The sequence below is a fragment of the Saccostrea echinata genome, unplaced genomic scaffold (assembly GCF_033153115.1).
Source record: "Saccostrea echinata isolate AGI-Se365-2 ecotype Australia unplaced genomic scaffold, CSIRO_AGI_Sech_v1 ptg000005l, whole genome shotgun sequence".
NCBI lineage: Eukaryota > Metazoa > Mollusca > Bivalvia > Ostreida > Ostreidae > Saccostrea > Saccostrea echinata.
Genome location: NW_026889754.1, coordinates 869488 through 888315, shown reverse-complemented (window position 1 = coordinate 888315; position 18828 = coordinate 869488). Strand labels below are relative to the sequence as shown.

The 18828-nt window shown below is 33.0% G+C and overlaps 1 protein-coding gene across 1 annotated transcript; it reads left to right on the top strand.

The window, feature by feature from the left end:
* The first annotated feature begins 231 nt into the window (after positions 1–231).
* Positions 232–17891, top strand: LOC133179911 (uncharacterized). The gene is made up of 12 exons (XM_061314588.1): positions 232–908; positions 1022–1330; positions 1806–2120; positions 2325–2606; positions 3151–3441; positions 10747–10800; positions 12167–12286; positions 13272–13490; positions 14053–14334; positions 16285–16392; positions 17124–17666; positions 17809–17891. The coding sequence occupies exons 1-12, from the start codon at positions 296–298 to the stop codon at positions 17889–17891; spliced, it is 3219 nt and encodes a 1072-aa protein (XP_061170572.1). The 5' UTR covers positions 232–295.
* The last annotated feature ends 937 nt before the right edge of the window (positions 17892–18828 follow it).

Here is an 18828-nt window from a genome sequence, read left to right as displayed (position 1 = left end):
AACTGATTGAAAAATCCATGAAGTACAGGTGATCGCCTAGGCCTGTGTGCCTCTTGCTAATGTTTTTATTGATAATTTATAAGAAGCGATCAATCTCATAAATCCAGTAATGGAAAGAATCCTGACCACATCAAAAATATAGACACCTCGAACCACCAGTGTAATTTATCATTTCATCTTTTGATATAATATTTTTAGGAATCTTTTTCATTCATTTCAATCATGAGGGGGAGAAAAGATGTGAGGAGGACGAAAAAATAGTGAAGATTTGTTGGAAAGTTTACTTTTCTTAACAATGGCATCAAATATTCTAGCTGGTGATCAACTGAACTTCACTCGTATGGGAATAGCTAGTGTGGACGAGATCAAAGTAATTTTAGCGGACATTTTGAGGTGTGAGATTAAACCAAAAGACTTGCCTAAATCCATAACATCTAGCCCAGAATTGATGACCGGGAGACACAAACTGAGGCCAGAACAAAAGAGACTTTGTTGTCCGTCTCCTACTGCTGTACCTGACTATAACAAATTTGATGTGTCTTTGTTATATACACTCATACGAAACCTGTGTCCACAATTAAAGCCAACTCAGGATTGGGGTAAAACACCTTCATTAACAGATTTGCAAGTCGGAGATGACATCGAACGCCTCAGGGTGTTTAGAAACGAGATGTTTGCACATTTGGATTCTTCCAGTGTAGAAGATGTCGTTTTTACAGCAAAATGGCAGAATTTAGAACAGATATTCCAGAGGATGCAAACGTTTCTTAAAAGAAAAGGAATCTCAGTTGACTACGGAAAGAAACTGGCAACCATAGAAAAGAGTGACTTTGGTTTCGAGGATATGGAAAAATACAAAATCATTTTAGAAGGAATTCTGCATATTGTAAAGGAGAATGACGTTAATGGTAAGTGTGATGAAAAGACTACGTTATACTCAATATTCTCTACTTAATTCCAATATTTTTATATTAGCTTTGATTAGTCCTTCAATTTATATTAGCTATGGTTTACCAAACAGGTGGTCTTTCAATAACAATACATGGAAACGATGAAATTTTCTTTGGCGAAAAGACCTACTTTGAAGCTGTATTAGACAGATGTTCACCCTCCAATAACTGGCCAATCATGTGGGAGAAAATACAGGGAAATATAACAGAACAACTCGACACAAGTAAAGAGAAGTATAGGGGCAGTTCCAGTAGGTGTTTAGTGATATCAAACGTATCAAAAGAAGACGAGGGAGAATATAGAGCCGTCATTTCCCGAGAAAACAACGGGACACACATGAAAATCCCGAGCAATTCCAAGCAATTGACAGTGAATGGAGGTACGATTCATGTGTGTGTGTGTGTGTGTGTGTGTGTGTGTGTGTGTGTGTGTGTGTGTGTTTGAGAGAGAGAGAGAGAGAGAGAGAGAGAGAGAGGTTATGGGAGGTACATGAGAGAGAAATAGAAAAAAGACAAAATTAGAGACGTTATACATTCTGAACATGATTCAATTTAACGTCATTTTTTTTTAAATGAGCAGCAGTAATTCATGTATCAGTTTTTGTGAGATGAGCACCTTCAGGCGATGACATTGTATATATCTTAAGAAACCTTAATAATAAAGCATCAGAAAAGAAATTGAAAGTTTTAAAATCTGAGAACATTTGACAATTTAAGGCTGGACGGGATTGTGAATATCTCTTTAATGTTTTTGGCTGTTTTCGGTTTCATAATAATTATTAGACCAGGAATTAAATTTATATATTTCACTGTTAGAAAAATGGCAGAAAGAATATGCTTCTTTCACTATTTTAGATTTACCAGCACTAACAATGCCCAAGGAAGTTGAAGTTCCTTATGGCTCAGTTGCTGTTTTTGAACCAGTCATACAGGCATGTCCACCGCCTGAGTGTGTAGAATGGCAAAAGAGCAAATATATGGATCTGAACTCGGAAAAATTTAAAATAATTGATTTTACTAGCCCAAAATATTCTGGGAGCTCACTGGATCCAACTGACTCAAAGTTAATCATAAATGATACGACATTTGAAGACAGTCTTTTTTATCGACTTGTAGTAAAAAACAGGGTTGGCAAATCCAGTTGCAGTACATTTCTCAACATTGTGGGAAGTAAGTTTTTCTGCACGATTTTTATTTGTTTAAACAGTAACACATATTTTCTGGGGGATTAGAAATTCAAAATTAATTTGAAAGTTTAAGTTACATAGGATTTTACATGTACTTTCCAAATCATTAACACATTACTTTTTCTTGTATTTTTGACTGTGTATTACACATACAATGAATACAAAGAAATTCTATTCATATTCACAGCTCCACCAAATGTGATAATGAACCATGACACTGATTTCCTTGAACAGAGCGTAACCTTCATCTGCAAAGTTCTCTGTGATAGCTCTCATCCGTTGACAGGATTAGTGTGGACTAAAGGAAACCATGAAATAGATATTTTAAGTAGTGAAGGAAAATACACAGGAGGTGAAATTGGCAACCCATCACTTAAAATCACCAACGTGAATGCTTCTGATGCTGGCATATATCAATGCAGTGCATCCAATTATGTTGGAACAACGCAGAGCGAACAAGTGACTCTAGGTATTTTTTAGCTCAGCTTAGCTAAGGTTCAAGTAGGCTTGTCTGATCAAAGATTGCTTGGCGTCCGTCTTTTGTTTGTAAGCTTTTGTCGTTTTCATTTCTTCTCCAGAACCACAAGGTAGAATTCAATCAAATTTGCCGTAACGCATTATTGGGTAAAGGAGATTAAAATATTGCAAATGAAGTGCTATGATCTCTTTCAAGGGGAAATGTATAAGAATTAGTCCAAAGTCGATGGTCCCCAGGGATAGGTTAAAACCTAAAAATGGGATAAAAGTTTTACATGGGAATGTATAGAAAAAATCTTTTCTCTTAAAATTAGAAAGAGCATTCTTAACAATGTTAACCCTCACGTATTTAGATTCAGATTTATTCAAATCATGAGGTATGGTCACAAGAGGAATTCAAAGGTTTACATATGCATCTATATGGATTTCTTTTTACAAATGCCTTATTTTCAAGATCTTTTTATTTAAAATAAAAAATATGAAAAATCATTAGGTAATAAAAGATTTCATAATTATAACTTATGAAATATTTTCAGCCGAACCAAGTGTTAAACTGTTAATGAGGGAAAAAGACGTAGAAAATGGAGCTTTCAAGCTGCAAGCAGCCATTAAATCCATTCCGGATGCCTTTAAGGTAGAGTGGAAGGCAAAGATGAATCCGGATGATGAATTCCGACCAATAAATTTACACGAAGAATCCTATAAAGGAACCACAACTACTCTACCTAATCCGCTGCTGGTTGTCAATGAATACAGCTCAAAGAATTTGGAAACATATAGAATAGAAGTCACAAATTTTCTTGGTATCAAGGTTGTTACTAGTCAAGGTATGTTGAAGAGTAGCCGTCGACTGCTTAAATTTTATCAAAAATATAGGAATACAGGTTGTTACTAGTCAAGTATTAAAATGAAATTATGCTTAATATCATAGATATCTGTGCTTTCGGAAAAAAGGTTTAGGCATGGTACCTAGTGCTGTAAAGCATCAAAGAGGGACAGGGAAAATGCAGCACGTTTAAGGCTACAAACGGGAGTCGGAATGTACTTATACCTCCAAAAAACTCCAAAAAAAACCCCCCAATTTTAAAATACACCACAAAATGAAATTCTTTAGAAAAGCATAAAACTACATCAACAATCAATTCTGTCTTAAGTTATTCCGACACGAATAGGTATAATAGTAAATCACTTGACATATTATATATTAAAATTCAAGTACCTCTCTCTCTCTCTCTCTCTCTCTCTCTCTGCATATAAAGATATTGCAGTTTAGGCCATCATTAAAAATATCTTTGTTTCCCCTAACCCGGCCCTAAAATTTCAAGTTGGGTAGGTAGGTAGGTAAATTATTTTTTTTTCTGACAGCAGTTTCGGAAATACATTCTGAAAAATTAAATGATATCTTTATAAATAAGAAAGAACAAAAGAAACCAATTTTTTAACCGAATATCATACAAATGAAATTTAAAAGTAACATTTGTGGTAAATTAATTCACAAATATTATTCATTTGAACTTGTGAAATATCTCAGGTCAGCATAAATTTATTGAAATTGAATTTTTACAAAAAAGACAAGATTCCCAAATACTCAACCATCTGCCATCCGAGTATATTTTTTCAAACCTATTATCATCTTCGAGTGCTTACACAGACAAAATGTCAAGGGTCTGGCGCAGTAATTGTAGTGTTTCGTTTTGGAGTCAAGACGTAAATCAGGAGCTTTTTTTCTAAGTCACATGTCCCGACGAGGGACGTGGAGACTGGTCAGTGGAATGAGACCGTAAAAAACGTAGTTCCATGCAGTGTTGCAGTATACATGTAGATGTTGGCACGGAAAAGATCCCTTATTGATGCTTCATGATCAATGGCCATAAGTGCCGAGAAAAAGTCTAAATTAGGAGCCCTCCAACAGGCAGGTGTTCAAATGTTGTCGATATAACAATTTTTAAAGGTATTTTAAGGCAAAGAAACAACCTATTTTCAAGGGCCTAACTAAAGTAAAATACACTGGACGTCTCAGGAAGCCGTACCATAAGCCAATTTTAAAGATTTCAACACTATTTGAAAAGAGTGTACATGTACCTGTATAAACAATATTTAATTCAACCAAACCATATCTAAAATGATTAAAGGTTCATATATCTAATGTTATAGTCACGAAGTTTACCCCATAAATAAAAGAAATAAAGAAACGAAATCTGAATTATATTCATCAAGATAAAATAATTATACAAAGACATATTTACAACTCCTATGGTCCTATATTGTAAAAATAGAACCATACATGAAGTGATAATTAGATCGAAACGAATGAAATGCAGTGAAATTTATTGATATGCATCAGTGCAAACACAAAGTGGGCCCCTCATTTGCTCATGAGACAGGCTTTTCCATGCTTACTATGTACGTTAATTTTAGAAGACACATTTGCAAATACCATCTTAACACTCCTTAGTCATGGTACATTTAATTCACAAAATGTTTCAAGACTTTAGGATTCTAATAAGTTAAAGATATATATTAAGACTGATACATCGCCGTTGTTTTATAACACGAACTAACCCTGTGTGGCCACATGCTGTGGGCGCCAAATGAGAGTAAAACAAAAGCTACCGTTCTGATAAAAACGGATTTTGATGAAATTGTATTTTATAAAGTTGATAAACAATAAAAAAAAATTTGGAAAATTTTATTAAAAAAAACTTTTCAGTCGGCACGATTTAAGTGGGTCGGTCGCGTTAGGGGAAACAAAGGTACTTTTTATTTTGGCCTTATTTAAAGTCATTATTTCGTAAGTTCTATGGTTAATTCAATTACCCTGTCGGCAAATACAATTTATCATTAACACTACTGTAATGATTTCCCCCTTAGATTCCAAAAAATCCCCTGACTTTCCCCTGTCTGTCCCTGACATTTTCCCGTCTCCCCCTGACTTTCTCCTATGATCCCCTGTCGTTGTCCCTGACTACCCTGTCTACTCCCTGACGTCCCCTGACTTTGCCCCTGTTACCACTGTCTAACCCCTGATGTCCCCTGACATTCCCTGACGTCCCTGTCAACTCCCTGATGTCCCCTGACTAAGCCTCTGACCACCCTGTCAATTCCCTGTCGTCCCCTGACATTCATTTTGACCCAGAAAAGGGGTTAAAATATGTTTTTGTTGCTATTTACTTGTGAGAAAATCGATACCTTACTCCTAGCAATTTTCAAGTTTTGTGAAAATGTAGATTTAATCATTAGTTTTTCTGTTTGAAATATCTTTAGCGAATTCTTTCAAAATATTATTTTATTGATTGTTACTAGCTTTTCAGATAAATCTTAATAAGGATAAATGCCATTATTTATCTGTTTATTTATTTATTTATTTGTTTATTGATTTTATTAATTCATGTATCTGTTTATTTATCAATTTGTCTGCTTATTTATCTATTCTTTTTTTCTTTTATATATTTAATTTTTTATTCAATCTATCTATTTAATTTATTTTAACTAATTTGTTTTATTTAATTATCAATAAACAAATGGATTTATTTAAATTTTTTTTTATTTATTTTATTTTATTCAATTCAATTAGTTTAATTTATTGATTAATTAAATTTAATTCAATTTGTGTAGTTCTTCATATACAGTGTCCGGGTAAAACAAATTTGCTTCAAACTCTTTTTTAAGCATATTCAAATTACTTTTAATTCTTCTAATTTCATGATGGGTATCAAAATCATCGTCTAATTACGCACAATCTGAATCTGGAATTTGTTTTATTGTTCACTTTTATTTTGGTAAAACAAAAATTTCCTATAAAACTTGTCACGGTTGTGAAAGAAATAACACCTGCAGAGTGGATAGGGTCGTGCTGCCACAGAATAAACAGTGTATATTGGTCAGTCAAAAGAACAATAGGTGTCCGGTCTGTGTACCCAGAGTCACTGGTCAACTATCAACAGCTCAGAATTACTTTCACAACCGTACAGTTTTCGAGGAACATTTCTATTTTTTGTAACAAAGTAAAAGCAATAAAACAAATTCCGAATTCAGATTGTGTGTAATAAGACGATTTTTTTTATACCCATCATGAAATTAAAAGAATTAAAAGAAATGTAAATATGCCTTAAAATAGTTTGAAGCGTCGTTTGTTTTTCCATAAGACTGTTTATGGGGAACTACACAAATAAATAGGAATTTAAAAAAAAAATTAATTAATTAGAATAAAATGAATAACAAAATAAATAAATAAGGAAATAACATTAATTAATTAATAATTTAATAAAACAAATATTTAAAAGAAAAAGATGAATAGATTAAATAAATAAATAGATAAACAGATAGATAAAAAATAAATAAATAGAAAAATATACAAATAAATAAGTAAAAAAATAAATAAGAATATTGATTTTGTATGTAATTATTTGCTTGAAGTATCTTGAGTAAATTTATTAATTTAATTGAATTTAATTTATTGATGTATCATTTTTGTTTATTTCTTTGTCCGTTTATTTACCTATTTATTTTTTCATTCATTTATTAATTTTATCCATCAAATTTATTTTTACATATTTGTTTTATTTAATTTTTCATAGATAAATTAATTTATTTAAATTTCTTATTTATTTTATTTTATTTCATTTATTTCCTTTATTTTAATTTATTGATTAATTTTTATTTAATTCAATTTGTGTAGTTATTCATAAACAGTCTCCGGGTAAAACAAATTTGCTTCAAATAATTTTTTAAGCATATTCAAATTATTTTTAATTCTTTTAATTTCATGATGGGTATCAAAATCATCGTTTCATTACGCACAATCTGAATCTGGAATTTGTTTTATTGTTCCTTTTTACTTTGGTAAAACAAAAATTTCCTCAAAAACTTGTCACGGTTGTGAAAGAAATAACACCTGCAGAGTGCCACAGAATAAACAGTGTGTAGTGGTCAGTCAAAAGAACAATAGGTGTCCGGTCTGTGTACCCAGAGTCACTGGCAACTATCAACAGCTCAGGATTACTTTCACAACCGTACAGTTTTCGAGGAACATTTCTATTTTTTTTTACCAATGTAAAAGATGCAATAAAACAAATTCCGAATTCAGATTGTGTGTAAGAAGACAATTATTTTGATACCCATCGTGAAATTAAAAGAATTAAAAGAAATGTAAATATGCTTAAAAGATACTTTGAACCATATTTTCTTTTACCTTTCGACTGTTTATGCGAAACTCACAAATAAATTGAATAAAATAGAATTAATTAATTAATTAAAAATAAAATGAATTAAAAACTAAATAAATATATAACATTAATCAATCAACTAATAATTCAATAAAGAAAATATATCTAAAAAGAAATATATGAAAAGATTTAATTAATGAATTAGTCAGTAAATAAATAAATAAAACAAATAAATAAATGTGGATATATAGATTAACATACAAATAAATATAGATATATTTACTTGCCATTCATGACAAGACGCAATAAATTTGTAATTCATTCTTTTCAAAGTAAATGGCATTTATTCTCCTTAAAATTTATCTAAAAGCTAAATGTACTACACTAACACAATCAAATACAATCATATTAAGAAATAAATTACTCAAGATCTTCAAACAAATAACAATTGACTAAATATATATTTTCACAAAATTTAACAATTGCCAAGAGTAACGTTTTTCTCACAAGTAAATAGCAACAAAAACATATTTTAACCCCTTTTCTGGGTCAAAATGAATGTCAGGGGACGACAGGGAATTGACAGGGTGGTCAGGGGCTTAGTCAGGGGACATCAGGGAGTTGACAGGGACGTCAGAAAATGTCAGGGGACATCAGGGGTTAGACAGTGGTAACAGGGGCAAAGTCAGGGGACGTCAGGGAGTAGACGGGGTAGTCAGGGACAACGACAGGGGATCATAGGAGAAAGTCAGGGGGAGACAGGAAAATGTCAGGGACAGACAGGGGAAAGTCAGGGGATTTTTTGGAATCTAAGGGGAAAATCATTACAGTAGTGTAAGTCAAATGCTGACGGATGTTTTTCATACTAATTGTTAGGCCATTATTTATAGACTGAATTGTGGACGGATTTTACCGTCATTTCCCAATCATGACAATCATGCCATGGAGCACACGGCGGGTGTGACCGGTGGGCAGGGGATGCTCACTCCTCCATGGCACCTGATCACACCTCTGATGTTTAAGAGACCCTTGTTTCCTCTGCTCCTGATTTGTGTGAATGGACTTTTGAGCTTGAATACTGTTCGTTATCTCCATTATCTCCATATATTTCATTGCAGAGAGAGAGAGAGAGAGAGAGAGAGAGAGAGAGAGAGAGAGAGAGAGAGAGATTGAATGTTTCACGTTTCGAGAATTTTTCTCTCATATAAAGACTTCACCATATACCGGTGAAGGGCTTCAAATTGAGACCTTTACTCGGCACTCAGGGCCAGTGAGCAGTGAGGCTTCTTTATTATGGGAACGCCTGCCATGACACGGGGCCTCGATTTTTAAGGTCTCATCCAAAAGACCCACAACTTCAAAGTGTCGTGCGCTTGGCGGAGGAAGAGTTGCTACATGTACCTATTTTTTTATCGACTTAGGTCAGTCGCAGTCGTGATTGAAACACCTTCCGATCAAGGAGCGAGCCCTCTACCGACTGAGCTTCTGTGACGATTATGAGAGAGAGAGAGAGAGAGGGGGGGTCAAGTGGTACAATGAAAAATGTATTTCATAGTAAAATAGAATATATTTTTTTGCTATTACATGTAACTTGGATGCGATGTCTTTTTAGCTCACCTAAATTAAGTTTGGGGAGCTTGTGAAAAATCATTGGTGTCGGTGTAAACATCCAAGGTTAACGTTTTTGGAACAGTTTTATTTTTCAAGAACTTCTACGCCCTATATGACGCATCAGAGACGAATGGACAATGCTTTTAGTATGTTTCATTGTACCGGATTTCAGATGCTGCAAATTTAGCTTATGAATGGCCAAATTAAAGTTTTGGGACAGGTCTCTCATTTCCAAGTAATTAAAATGCCTTCATTTACTGGACGAGTGACCAGATTAAAATGTCTGGATCATGTTCATTCTTTCTATAAGCCAATTTAAAGCAAACATGCAAGGATTCTTCTTTTAAGGACATTACTGAACCTGTTTTGCATCCTGAATTTGACCTACATTTTCCGGCCGAGTGACCAGGTAAAGTTTTTTGAGCAGGTTAATTCAAAAGTAAATATCAGCCCATGTTGACCAAACTTGAACAGGTGAAACTACTAAGGATGCACACTACTGGAATTGTTGGATTTGACCTGCATTTTTTGGGATGAGTGATCAGGTTAAAGTTTTTGCAGCAGATCCGTTATTAAGAAACCAACTTTGCATTGATGATACAGTTATCGATTCACACTACAGGAGTTGCTTCATATGCTGGATTTGACCTACATTTTACATATGGGTGACCACGTTAAGGTTTTTGGAGCGACGCATTCCAGTGTAACTTTGCCTTACTTAAAAAATGTTTCTTGAGTTGAGTTCTTTAATCTTTGATTACTATGTTTAAATAACTTTATTCATAATTATTTTAAACATTTTCGAGGCCAGATTTTTTCCTAAGTGTGCCAGCCCACCGTTCAAAATGAAATGTTGACCAGCAAAGATTCAGCAATTTAAAAGTAGAAACTATATAGCATCGCAGCAATTTTCACAAACTACAAAGGGTTGTAAAAAATATTAATAAACTAAAGTTAGAAGTTAAACTTGCTGATGCCTTTTCAATATTGAAATTCAAAGATGACCTTTATACCGCTCTTTTGCTAAAATCTTGTGACTGACACATCATATGACAAGTCTTATCATCAGCCTTAACTATATTACATGATGAGCAGTACTAAAAAATTGCTTCGTTGATAAAAATTATACTTGTTATCACAAAAAATCTCTGATAATTTAATTGCACAATTTAACTGCTGCATATGGCTATAAAACTTTTAACTTCGGAAGAAAAATAGTGACAAAGCTATCAATAGCTCATTAAAACGCCCATGTAAATAGGGAAATACATATTTATCAAAAAGACAGAACCTTTTTTTTTTTTATCAAAAACACTAAGAATTTCCTAAACTTTGTTATTTTTTGAGTATTTTTAGAGGTTCTGGAAGAAAAACGATTAACAGAGGAAAATGCAAATGAATGTTTGAATGGTAAGTGAAATTAATAGAGGATATTCAATATTTTATACACGTACTTTGATATGTTACATTTAAAAAAAATATTTTCTTGAGTACTAGGAAAGAAATGCCAAATGCAAAACATTGAATTCTTTGTTCATTACATTTTCTTTCGTTTTCCTCCTTCCACTGTTTTTGAACAGAATTCAAGTCATGAGTACGCTGTTGTTAGACCTAAAAGCTAACCGAATTAAAAGTGTAAACAGGGTTTTGAAAATAAAATTTTGCAGATGTAGATCGTAACAGTGCAGTATTAGGTCACTTGAGTCACTCATATCAGAAGATAATGAGTTGTTTCTGCTATCTCCCTCGATTAATGTACATCACTTACAGATCCAGTACATTTAAGAAAAAATAATAAAACTCGCATTCGCGTAACACTGATTCATCTAGTTTTTCATCATTCTGTACATGTAAAGTTAACAGTTGTTTTAAGTTCACTTTCTTGATTATATGATACCATTGTTTCTCGCATAATCACCAGTGTAAGATTGACTTGTCCGGTGTGAGACAGCACTGTGAGATTTTTCTGTCTTACACTGTGTATTACTACGCCGCGAACGATAACGTAAACATTCCGTCTTTATATAAAGAAATTGTAACAATGTTAAAAAATATTACATATACTTAAAATGTTGTCATTTAACTTATTAAGATAAACTTATTTTCATTCAAAATATTGTCGTATATTCACTTTTTAAATGGCACTAATTTTAGATCGCGGAAGGATTCTTCTTGAATGAATGTGTACGCTATCGGATAGATAAGTTTTTTAATTCCCAGTTTTTATCTATCTAATTAATTTACATGTACTGAAATTCATTTTATCAGTTTACACTATGTGTAAACCATTTTCAGGTACGCTCTCTCCGTTGGTGTATTTAGATTTTTAATTAGATGGAAAATTAAAAGAATATATTTTTAGCCCTATCATGGCGACGTCATTGACAGGCCATTATTTTGGATAAAATAATGCGAGAAAAATAATCATTCATTACATACTCGTGTGGGAATAGTGAAATTCCACCTCGGGGCCAAGATTCACGGTCTAGGACTCGGCAAAGCCTCGTCCTAGACCGTGAATCTTGTCCCCTTGGTGGAATTTCACTATCCCACACTCGTAGTAATGAATGATTCTATTAATCTACAGCCTCATCAGACACTGTTCGTTATCTTCAGCTTTTCATTTATTATATAATAACATTTTTTTCTCCATATATATATAAATTTAATATATATATATATATATATATATATATATATATATATATATATATATATATATATATATATATATATATATATATATATATATATATATATATATATTAAATTTCAGGTCTCAGTCTTGCAATTTACAAGGACAAGGGAGCTAAGATAAGATTTAACAATTTGCGACTATCTTTGATCAAAGGAATAACAAAGTCAGAAATGAGCATTCTAAAGGACTCCTTAAAAGGTAACAAAACATAAAAAACAAGATATGTATGTGAAACACTGATGCCCGCGTGTGACAACTTTTGGCAAAGGTCGAAGTTTCTCAAATGCAAGTCAAACTACAAGGTCAATGGATGAAAAATATTGTTACCCAAAGAAAGGACTTGTTCTCAATAAATACACCCTTGATATATAAAAGCATAAGCACTTACCATTAAAAAGTTATGGCCAAGTTAAAGTTTTTTTTAAATGTGGTTCAAACTCCAATCTTAAGGTCAAAGGGTCAAATGAAAGCTACCCAGATGAATGCATTGTTATAAGAAATACACACGTGAAATATTAAAGCCCTAGCACCAAATGTTCAAAATTTTAGCAAAAGTTAATTATTTTCATAGGTAGGCCAAACTCCAAGGTCAAAAATTCAAAATTTTTTGGTATCCAGGGGAAGGCCTTGTCACATGGAATATACCTGTGAAATATGAACACTTAGTACCAACTGTTAAAAAGTTGTGTCCAAGGTTAAAGTTTTTTTTTGAAAGTGGGCAAACTCAAAGGTCAAGGTCAAAAAGTCAAACACATTCATATCCATAGAATGGTTTTTATCACAATAAATACACATGTGAAGCATGAAAGCCCTAGCATAAACTGTTCAAAAGTTATGGTCAAGGTTAAAAGTTAGGTAAATTCTTGCAAAATTGGGTCAAACTCCAAGGTCAAGAGGTCAAATACGTTGGTACCCAAAGAAAGGACTTGTCACAAGAAATACACATGTGAAATCTGAGAGCCATAGTTCCAACCAATCAAAAGTTATGGGCAATGTTTAAGTTTTGCGGACAATCAGAAAAATAGACAGATGGACGGACTGGGCAAAAATTATATACCCCCGAAACATCGATTACGAAGGCATAAAAATTTTAAATAGACATACTTTATGGCTTCTTCAGTCACGCTTAAAGAAAAATCATTTTCTTCTACTACCTCAGTGATACGCTAATTAAAATTTTCAGAGATAGTTTCAGTGGATAAGGAAACTCTCAACAGTTTGAACAGCATCACAGATCTTGTCAATCTTCTGAAATATAAGAAGATTTTTACGGATCGAGATGTGATTACTATGCAGTACCTAATGAGGATCATTGAGAGACCAGATCTAGAAAAGAAATGTATTGATTACGCCACCAGTAGAAAGGAGAGATTGTGTTATTTTCAAGAGGAAAAACATGCTGGTAAATACAACAGTGTTATTTTCATGTACATTTTTACAACAGGCAATTTCTTAATGAGACAACAGTCACATAAAACACGACGAAAAATTTTGTGACCATTATTGCAACTCATCGATTCATCAACTTGCATGGCCTTCCGAATTTATGTTACTCAACAAAGTGGATTTAAGATATATATAAAAAATATGCCTGGTAAACATTTAACGGAGTAATGTAATGTCCTGAATCAGTGTAGTGTGTAACTGATCATGATATGGAATGGCCAGGGTGGGTGTGACTTGTTGACAGAGAAAGCTCACTCCTCCATGACAACTGATCCCATCCAGTTATCAGAAGTCCATGTTTGCTCTGCTCCATATATGTATTGTTTAAATGGAATTTTGACTTAAGATTGCCGTTTGTTATTTTCACATTTCACTGTATCCTCTCCATAGAAAAATAATAAGAAATGTAGGGGCACTTTATGACTTGCAAATCATACGGAAGAATTCTTTCTTCAAATTTAATTTATATTTTGTGTCATAGAATGTTATGTGTTATCAGTATCAATCTGCTTTGACAGATGGGTGTAAAAGAGTCAAATTACATGTGTTGGATGACATAGAAAACTTTACAGAATTGGATTTCTTGATTGAAACCGTGGCGGCCATCGTAGAATGTGATCCAAAATATATAGAAGTCGTCAGCATACTTCCGGAAACCAGTTTCTTTATTGTCATAGAGGTTGAAAGGAAACTGGCACAGCTTCTTTCAAGGAAAACACCAAATGAATTGAGAATATTAGCAGACTATAAAATTGACAAAATTTACATTGATGGAGACTGTATCGAGATTACAGAACCAGGTAAAATATGTTTCATATTAAATACCCATAAAAATTGAATAAGGGTATGCAATGACACAGTTTAAGGGATGACGATTTTTCAGCTTTCTAACGAAAATGGGGTTTGTTGTGAGTTTTCAGATCTGAATTGGTTCCTTAATTAATTGCTAAAAATCACCATAAAAAATAAAACCTTTTAAAACAACCTTAACTAAGTACTTTTAACTAAATATGTTGGATAACTTACTTTGAAAATCTATACAAGTATAAGCTCACGTTTTTTAAAAATTCAATTAAAACAAAATGTATTTAAACAATTTTAAGTTGAAAAGGAAGAAAAAAAATCAATATAAAGTTTTATATATATATATATATATATATATATATATATATATATATATATATATATATATATATATATATATATATATATATATATATATATATATATATATATATATATATATATATACAGTATTTTGTCAATTAATAATCTTCATTTGTGTTCATAAATGTACTAGCTTTATCATAAGGACTAAAAGTAAAAGAAATCACTGACTCTACCATATGTGTGGGTGTTTCACTGAATAAAGACATTAATATGTAAAAAAACAGGATGCCTTTAGGTTTTCTAATATAACTTTCAAATATTTTTGTACTAACACTCCACTATGATATGGGGTTTCTCACTCCGAATTGATTCACGATAATGCAAGAGAATGCACGGAGTACGATCAATTTTTAAACTGAAGCAAGCTACTTATAAGTTTGCAAATGACATTGTCAGCAAATACAATCTATCATTAAGTCAAATGCTGACTGACTTTTTTCATACTAATTGTTACATGTAGGCCATTATTTACACACTGAATTGTCGACGGATTTTTCCGTTAATTCCCGGTCATGACAAGGAGCACACGGCGGGTGTGACCGGTGGGCAGGGGATGCTCACTCCTCCATGGCACCTGATCCCACCTCTGATGTCTTAGAGGTCCGTGTTTGCTCTGCTCTTATTTTGTAATGTTTAATGGACTTTTGAGCTCGAATACTGTTCGTTATCTCCATATTTTATAAATTTCCATAATCTTATTAAAACCAGCATTTCTTTAATTATGTAGGCTTTCTTAGACCTCTTTTGTAGACCGGATCTATTATTTTGGGCGCTGTTTCCTATCATCATCTTTTCTTTTATTAGCACAGGTGCTTGTTAAAATTAATGTGTTTCCCATAAGATAAACGTACTTGTACTTAATCAGCTGCGTAATTCAGGTCATATTGCGTACTGTGAAGTTATATTGTATCGCAGATTTTGCCATGGACCCACGAAGTCAAGTAATGCCCGAAAAGTCTGGTCAGTCGGCATATTTTACATCGTCATATGCTGGTGTAGAAATATTCTTATTACCGTCTTCATTGGAATTATTTTACAGTCCTCGGACTGTGCACTTCCTCTCATCTGTGATTGGTAGAAAATGCATGATCTGAAAATTTTCAATTATTTCATTGGTTTAAATGCTGTTCTACACAAGGGAGATAATTTTCTGGTGATCTCATTTTCGTACGATTTAACAATTTTTCAAGGTTTTCAATCTTAAAGTAATGGACAAAACGAACAAAGAAAAATTGCAGTAAATGAAAAGTGATATTTTATTTTTTAAAAGCAACTTTTACTGAGTTTTTTATTGTATATTTTCATGATTAACAGAAAGATCTTTTCTTCATCCAAACATTGAAATATTTGTTTATTTTTTTCCCTTCATTTATATGGTATGAATAATGTCTGTAAAGTAGCTGTTGAAGAAGTACAAAACCAAGATCTACATTACTCAAAAATAATACGGTCTGATAGGTGTGTGTCAGTTTACGTTTAAGGTTGTTGCTAAAGACGGAAAAGCTTTTTAAAAGAGCTATTCTTGTTGTTTACAAGAATAAGATAATGTTCAACTCTTTAATTAAGTTTACAACTTTCAGGGAATAAAGACTCTCTTTGTGGGTCCACAAATAAATCTATTGCAAATGAAAGAGACACAAGAGATGCAGAGACTGAGGGTAGGTTTGAGAAAGAGAAGAATTTAGGAGGTAAGCTACAATAACAGTTTTTTAACATTTTGTTAAGAAAAACTACATGTAGATTCTTATATAGATAGCATAGAAGGATGCAAGATTAGATTACTAAACTGGCATCGTGATAGGCCCTATAAAATTGCAATCAATCGTCAAATTAAGCTTTTGTGTGAAATATATGGAGATAACTAACAGTATTCAAGCTCAAAAGTCCATTAAACAATACAAAATAGGAGGCATTAGGAGCAGAGCAAACACGGACCTCCAAAACATTAGAGGTGGGATCCGGTGCCATGGAGGAGTTAGCATCCCCTGCCCACCGGTCACACCCGCTCCTTATCATAATCTCGAAATAATGGAAAAATCCGTTGACAATTCAGTGTGTAAATAATCATCATTTCGTAGGTTCTATGGATGATACAATAACCTTGACAGCAAATACAATATATCATTAAGTCAAATGCTGACTGACTTTTTCATCCTATCTAATTGTTAGGCCGTTATTTACACACTGAAATGTCGACGGATTTTTCCGTGATATCCCGATCATTACAAGGAGCACACGGCGGTTGTGACCGGTCGGCATAGGATGTTCACTTCTCCATGGCACCTGAAACCCACCTCTGTTTTTGGAGGTCCGCGTTTCCTCTGCTCCCATTTTGTATTGTTTTGATGGACTTTGAGCTCGAATACTGTTCGTTATCTCCACATGTTTCATTGAAAAACTCGAATGATTTATATTGCAGCCTTAAATTCCTTTGGAACCCAGGTGCAACATGTTTTGTCGGGACCCTGTGCAAACCTGTTTCGAAGAATTCTTCGAAAACACATTTTAGAAGAGGATTTTATATCAATGATCCAACATTCTAAAATTCAACTGTTGCCTTTTCTAACTGATGAACAAAAGCGTGTGCTGTATCCAATAAGTGGATCGTTCTCTGGAAGCTACAAAAAATTAGATCTACCTCTTATGTATATCTTATTCCAACGGATATGTTTGATCAAACCCCATAAACGAGGCTGGGGTAGATCACCAGATTTATCAGACACCTCAATGGCAGCTAACATTGATAGGATCATGGAGATTCACAGGGATTATTGTGGAAATACTGTGGTTCTTCAACAATCAGATTTCGATAGAATCTTAAAGAGAATTTTAGAACTTTTAAGAAATATTGAAGACGGTCTTGAAAGTTCAAGAACGGAAACCTATGGGGAGAAAGAAGATAAAAAGAATAATAAGGGTCTTTTAAAAAGAAATGAAGAGGAGAGTCATTTGGATTCGTTAGGTAAGAATATATACAAGCTTGTCTTTTCAAAAAAGATATGTAAAGTGGTAATTTAGCCATTTTATACAATGAAGTACGTTTCGAATCCATTAGATTTTTAAACTGAATTGTTGCATTTTCTATAACTTAACATTATTGTTAGGGTTTTTAATTCATTATGAGTTAACTCGAGTGTACTTCGCGGTCGCAAAGAAAGAAGTGAGTTTAATTTTTGAGAATTCATGAGGACATGAACTACGACGCTTCACGCCGGCATATTTCATGAAGCGCGTTACAGTGCAGAGAACTAATTTTGTTACATAAACCAGCATCAACATAAGCATTAGTAGCATCAGGATCGAGCTACCATCAGCATCAGCATTTAAAAAACAGCATTACCAGGATCAGCATCAGCAAGCAAAGGATAAAACCAGCATTGACCTACATAAAATCAGCATTATCCTACTAGCATCAGAAAATCAATGAGTTTTAATTCAGTAAAAAATTAAAAAAGAAAGAAAGAATATTGCTTAAAGTATTCACATTATTGAAACATAGTGAGATATTATGAGCAAATAATTGTAAAAAGCACTTTTATTGCTTTAAACGGCAATGCTGCTTTCATTATCTACTTCCGGTAGCATGATGCTACTTCCGGTAGCATTGACCTAATTATAAAACAGCATCAGGATAAGGATTACTAGCATTAAATCAGCAAGCAAAGGAAGCATTCAAATCAGTAAGCAAAGGAAGCATTCAAATCAGCATCGATGCTGTAACAAAATTAGTTTCCTGCACTGTAGTAGTTCATGTACCTCATCAATTCTCAAAAATTAAATTCATATCTTATATTTACATTATTTTTCTGTAACTTGCCACATCATTTTTAAAAACATTTTGCACTACTCTTTTCACTTCAATACGTAACAATGGAAATATTCTTACTCATTCAATGGTAGTTCATGAGAACGTGAACTTTTTCTAATTTGCAAAGAATCTTAAGGAAAAATATTTGGAAATGTAAATATTATTGTATATATACACAATAGTTTGATCTGATGATCCTGCGCCTGTCAACAAAATGTGATTCGGCTCTTGTTATCAAGTTACTGTAATAATGATAAATTTACAATATACCCCACTATAATAAGCAAAGTACAATAAAAGAAAACTCTTTTAATGA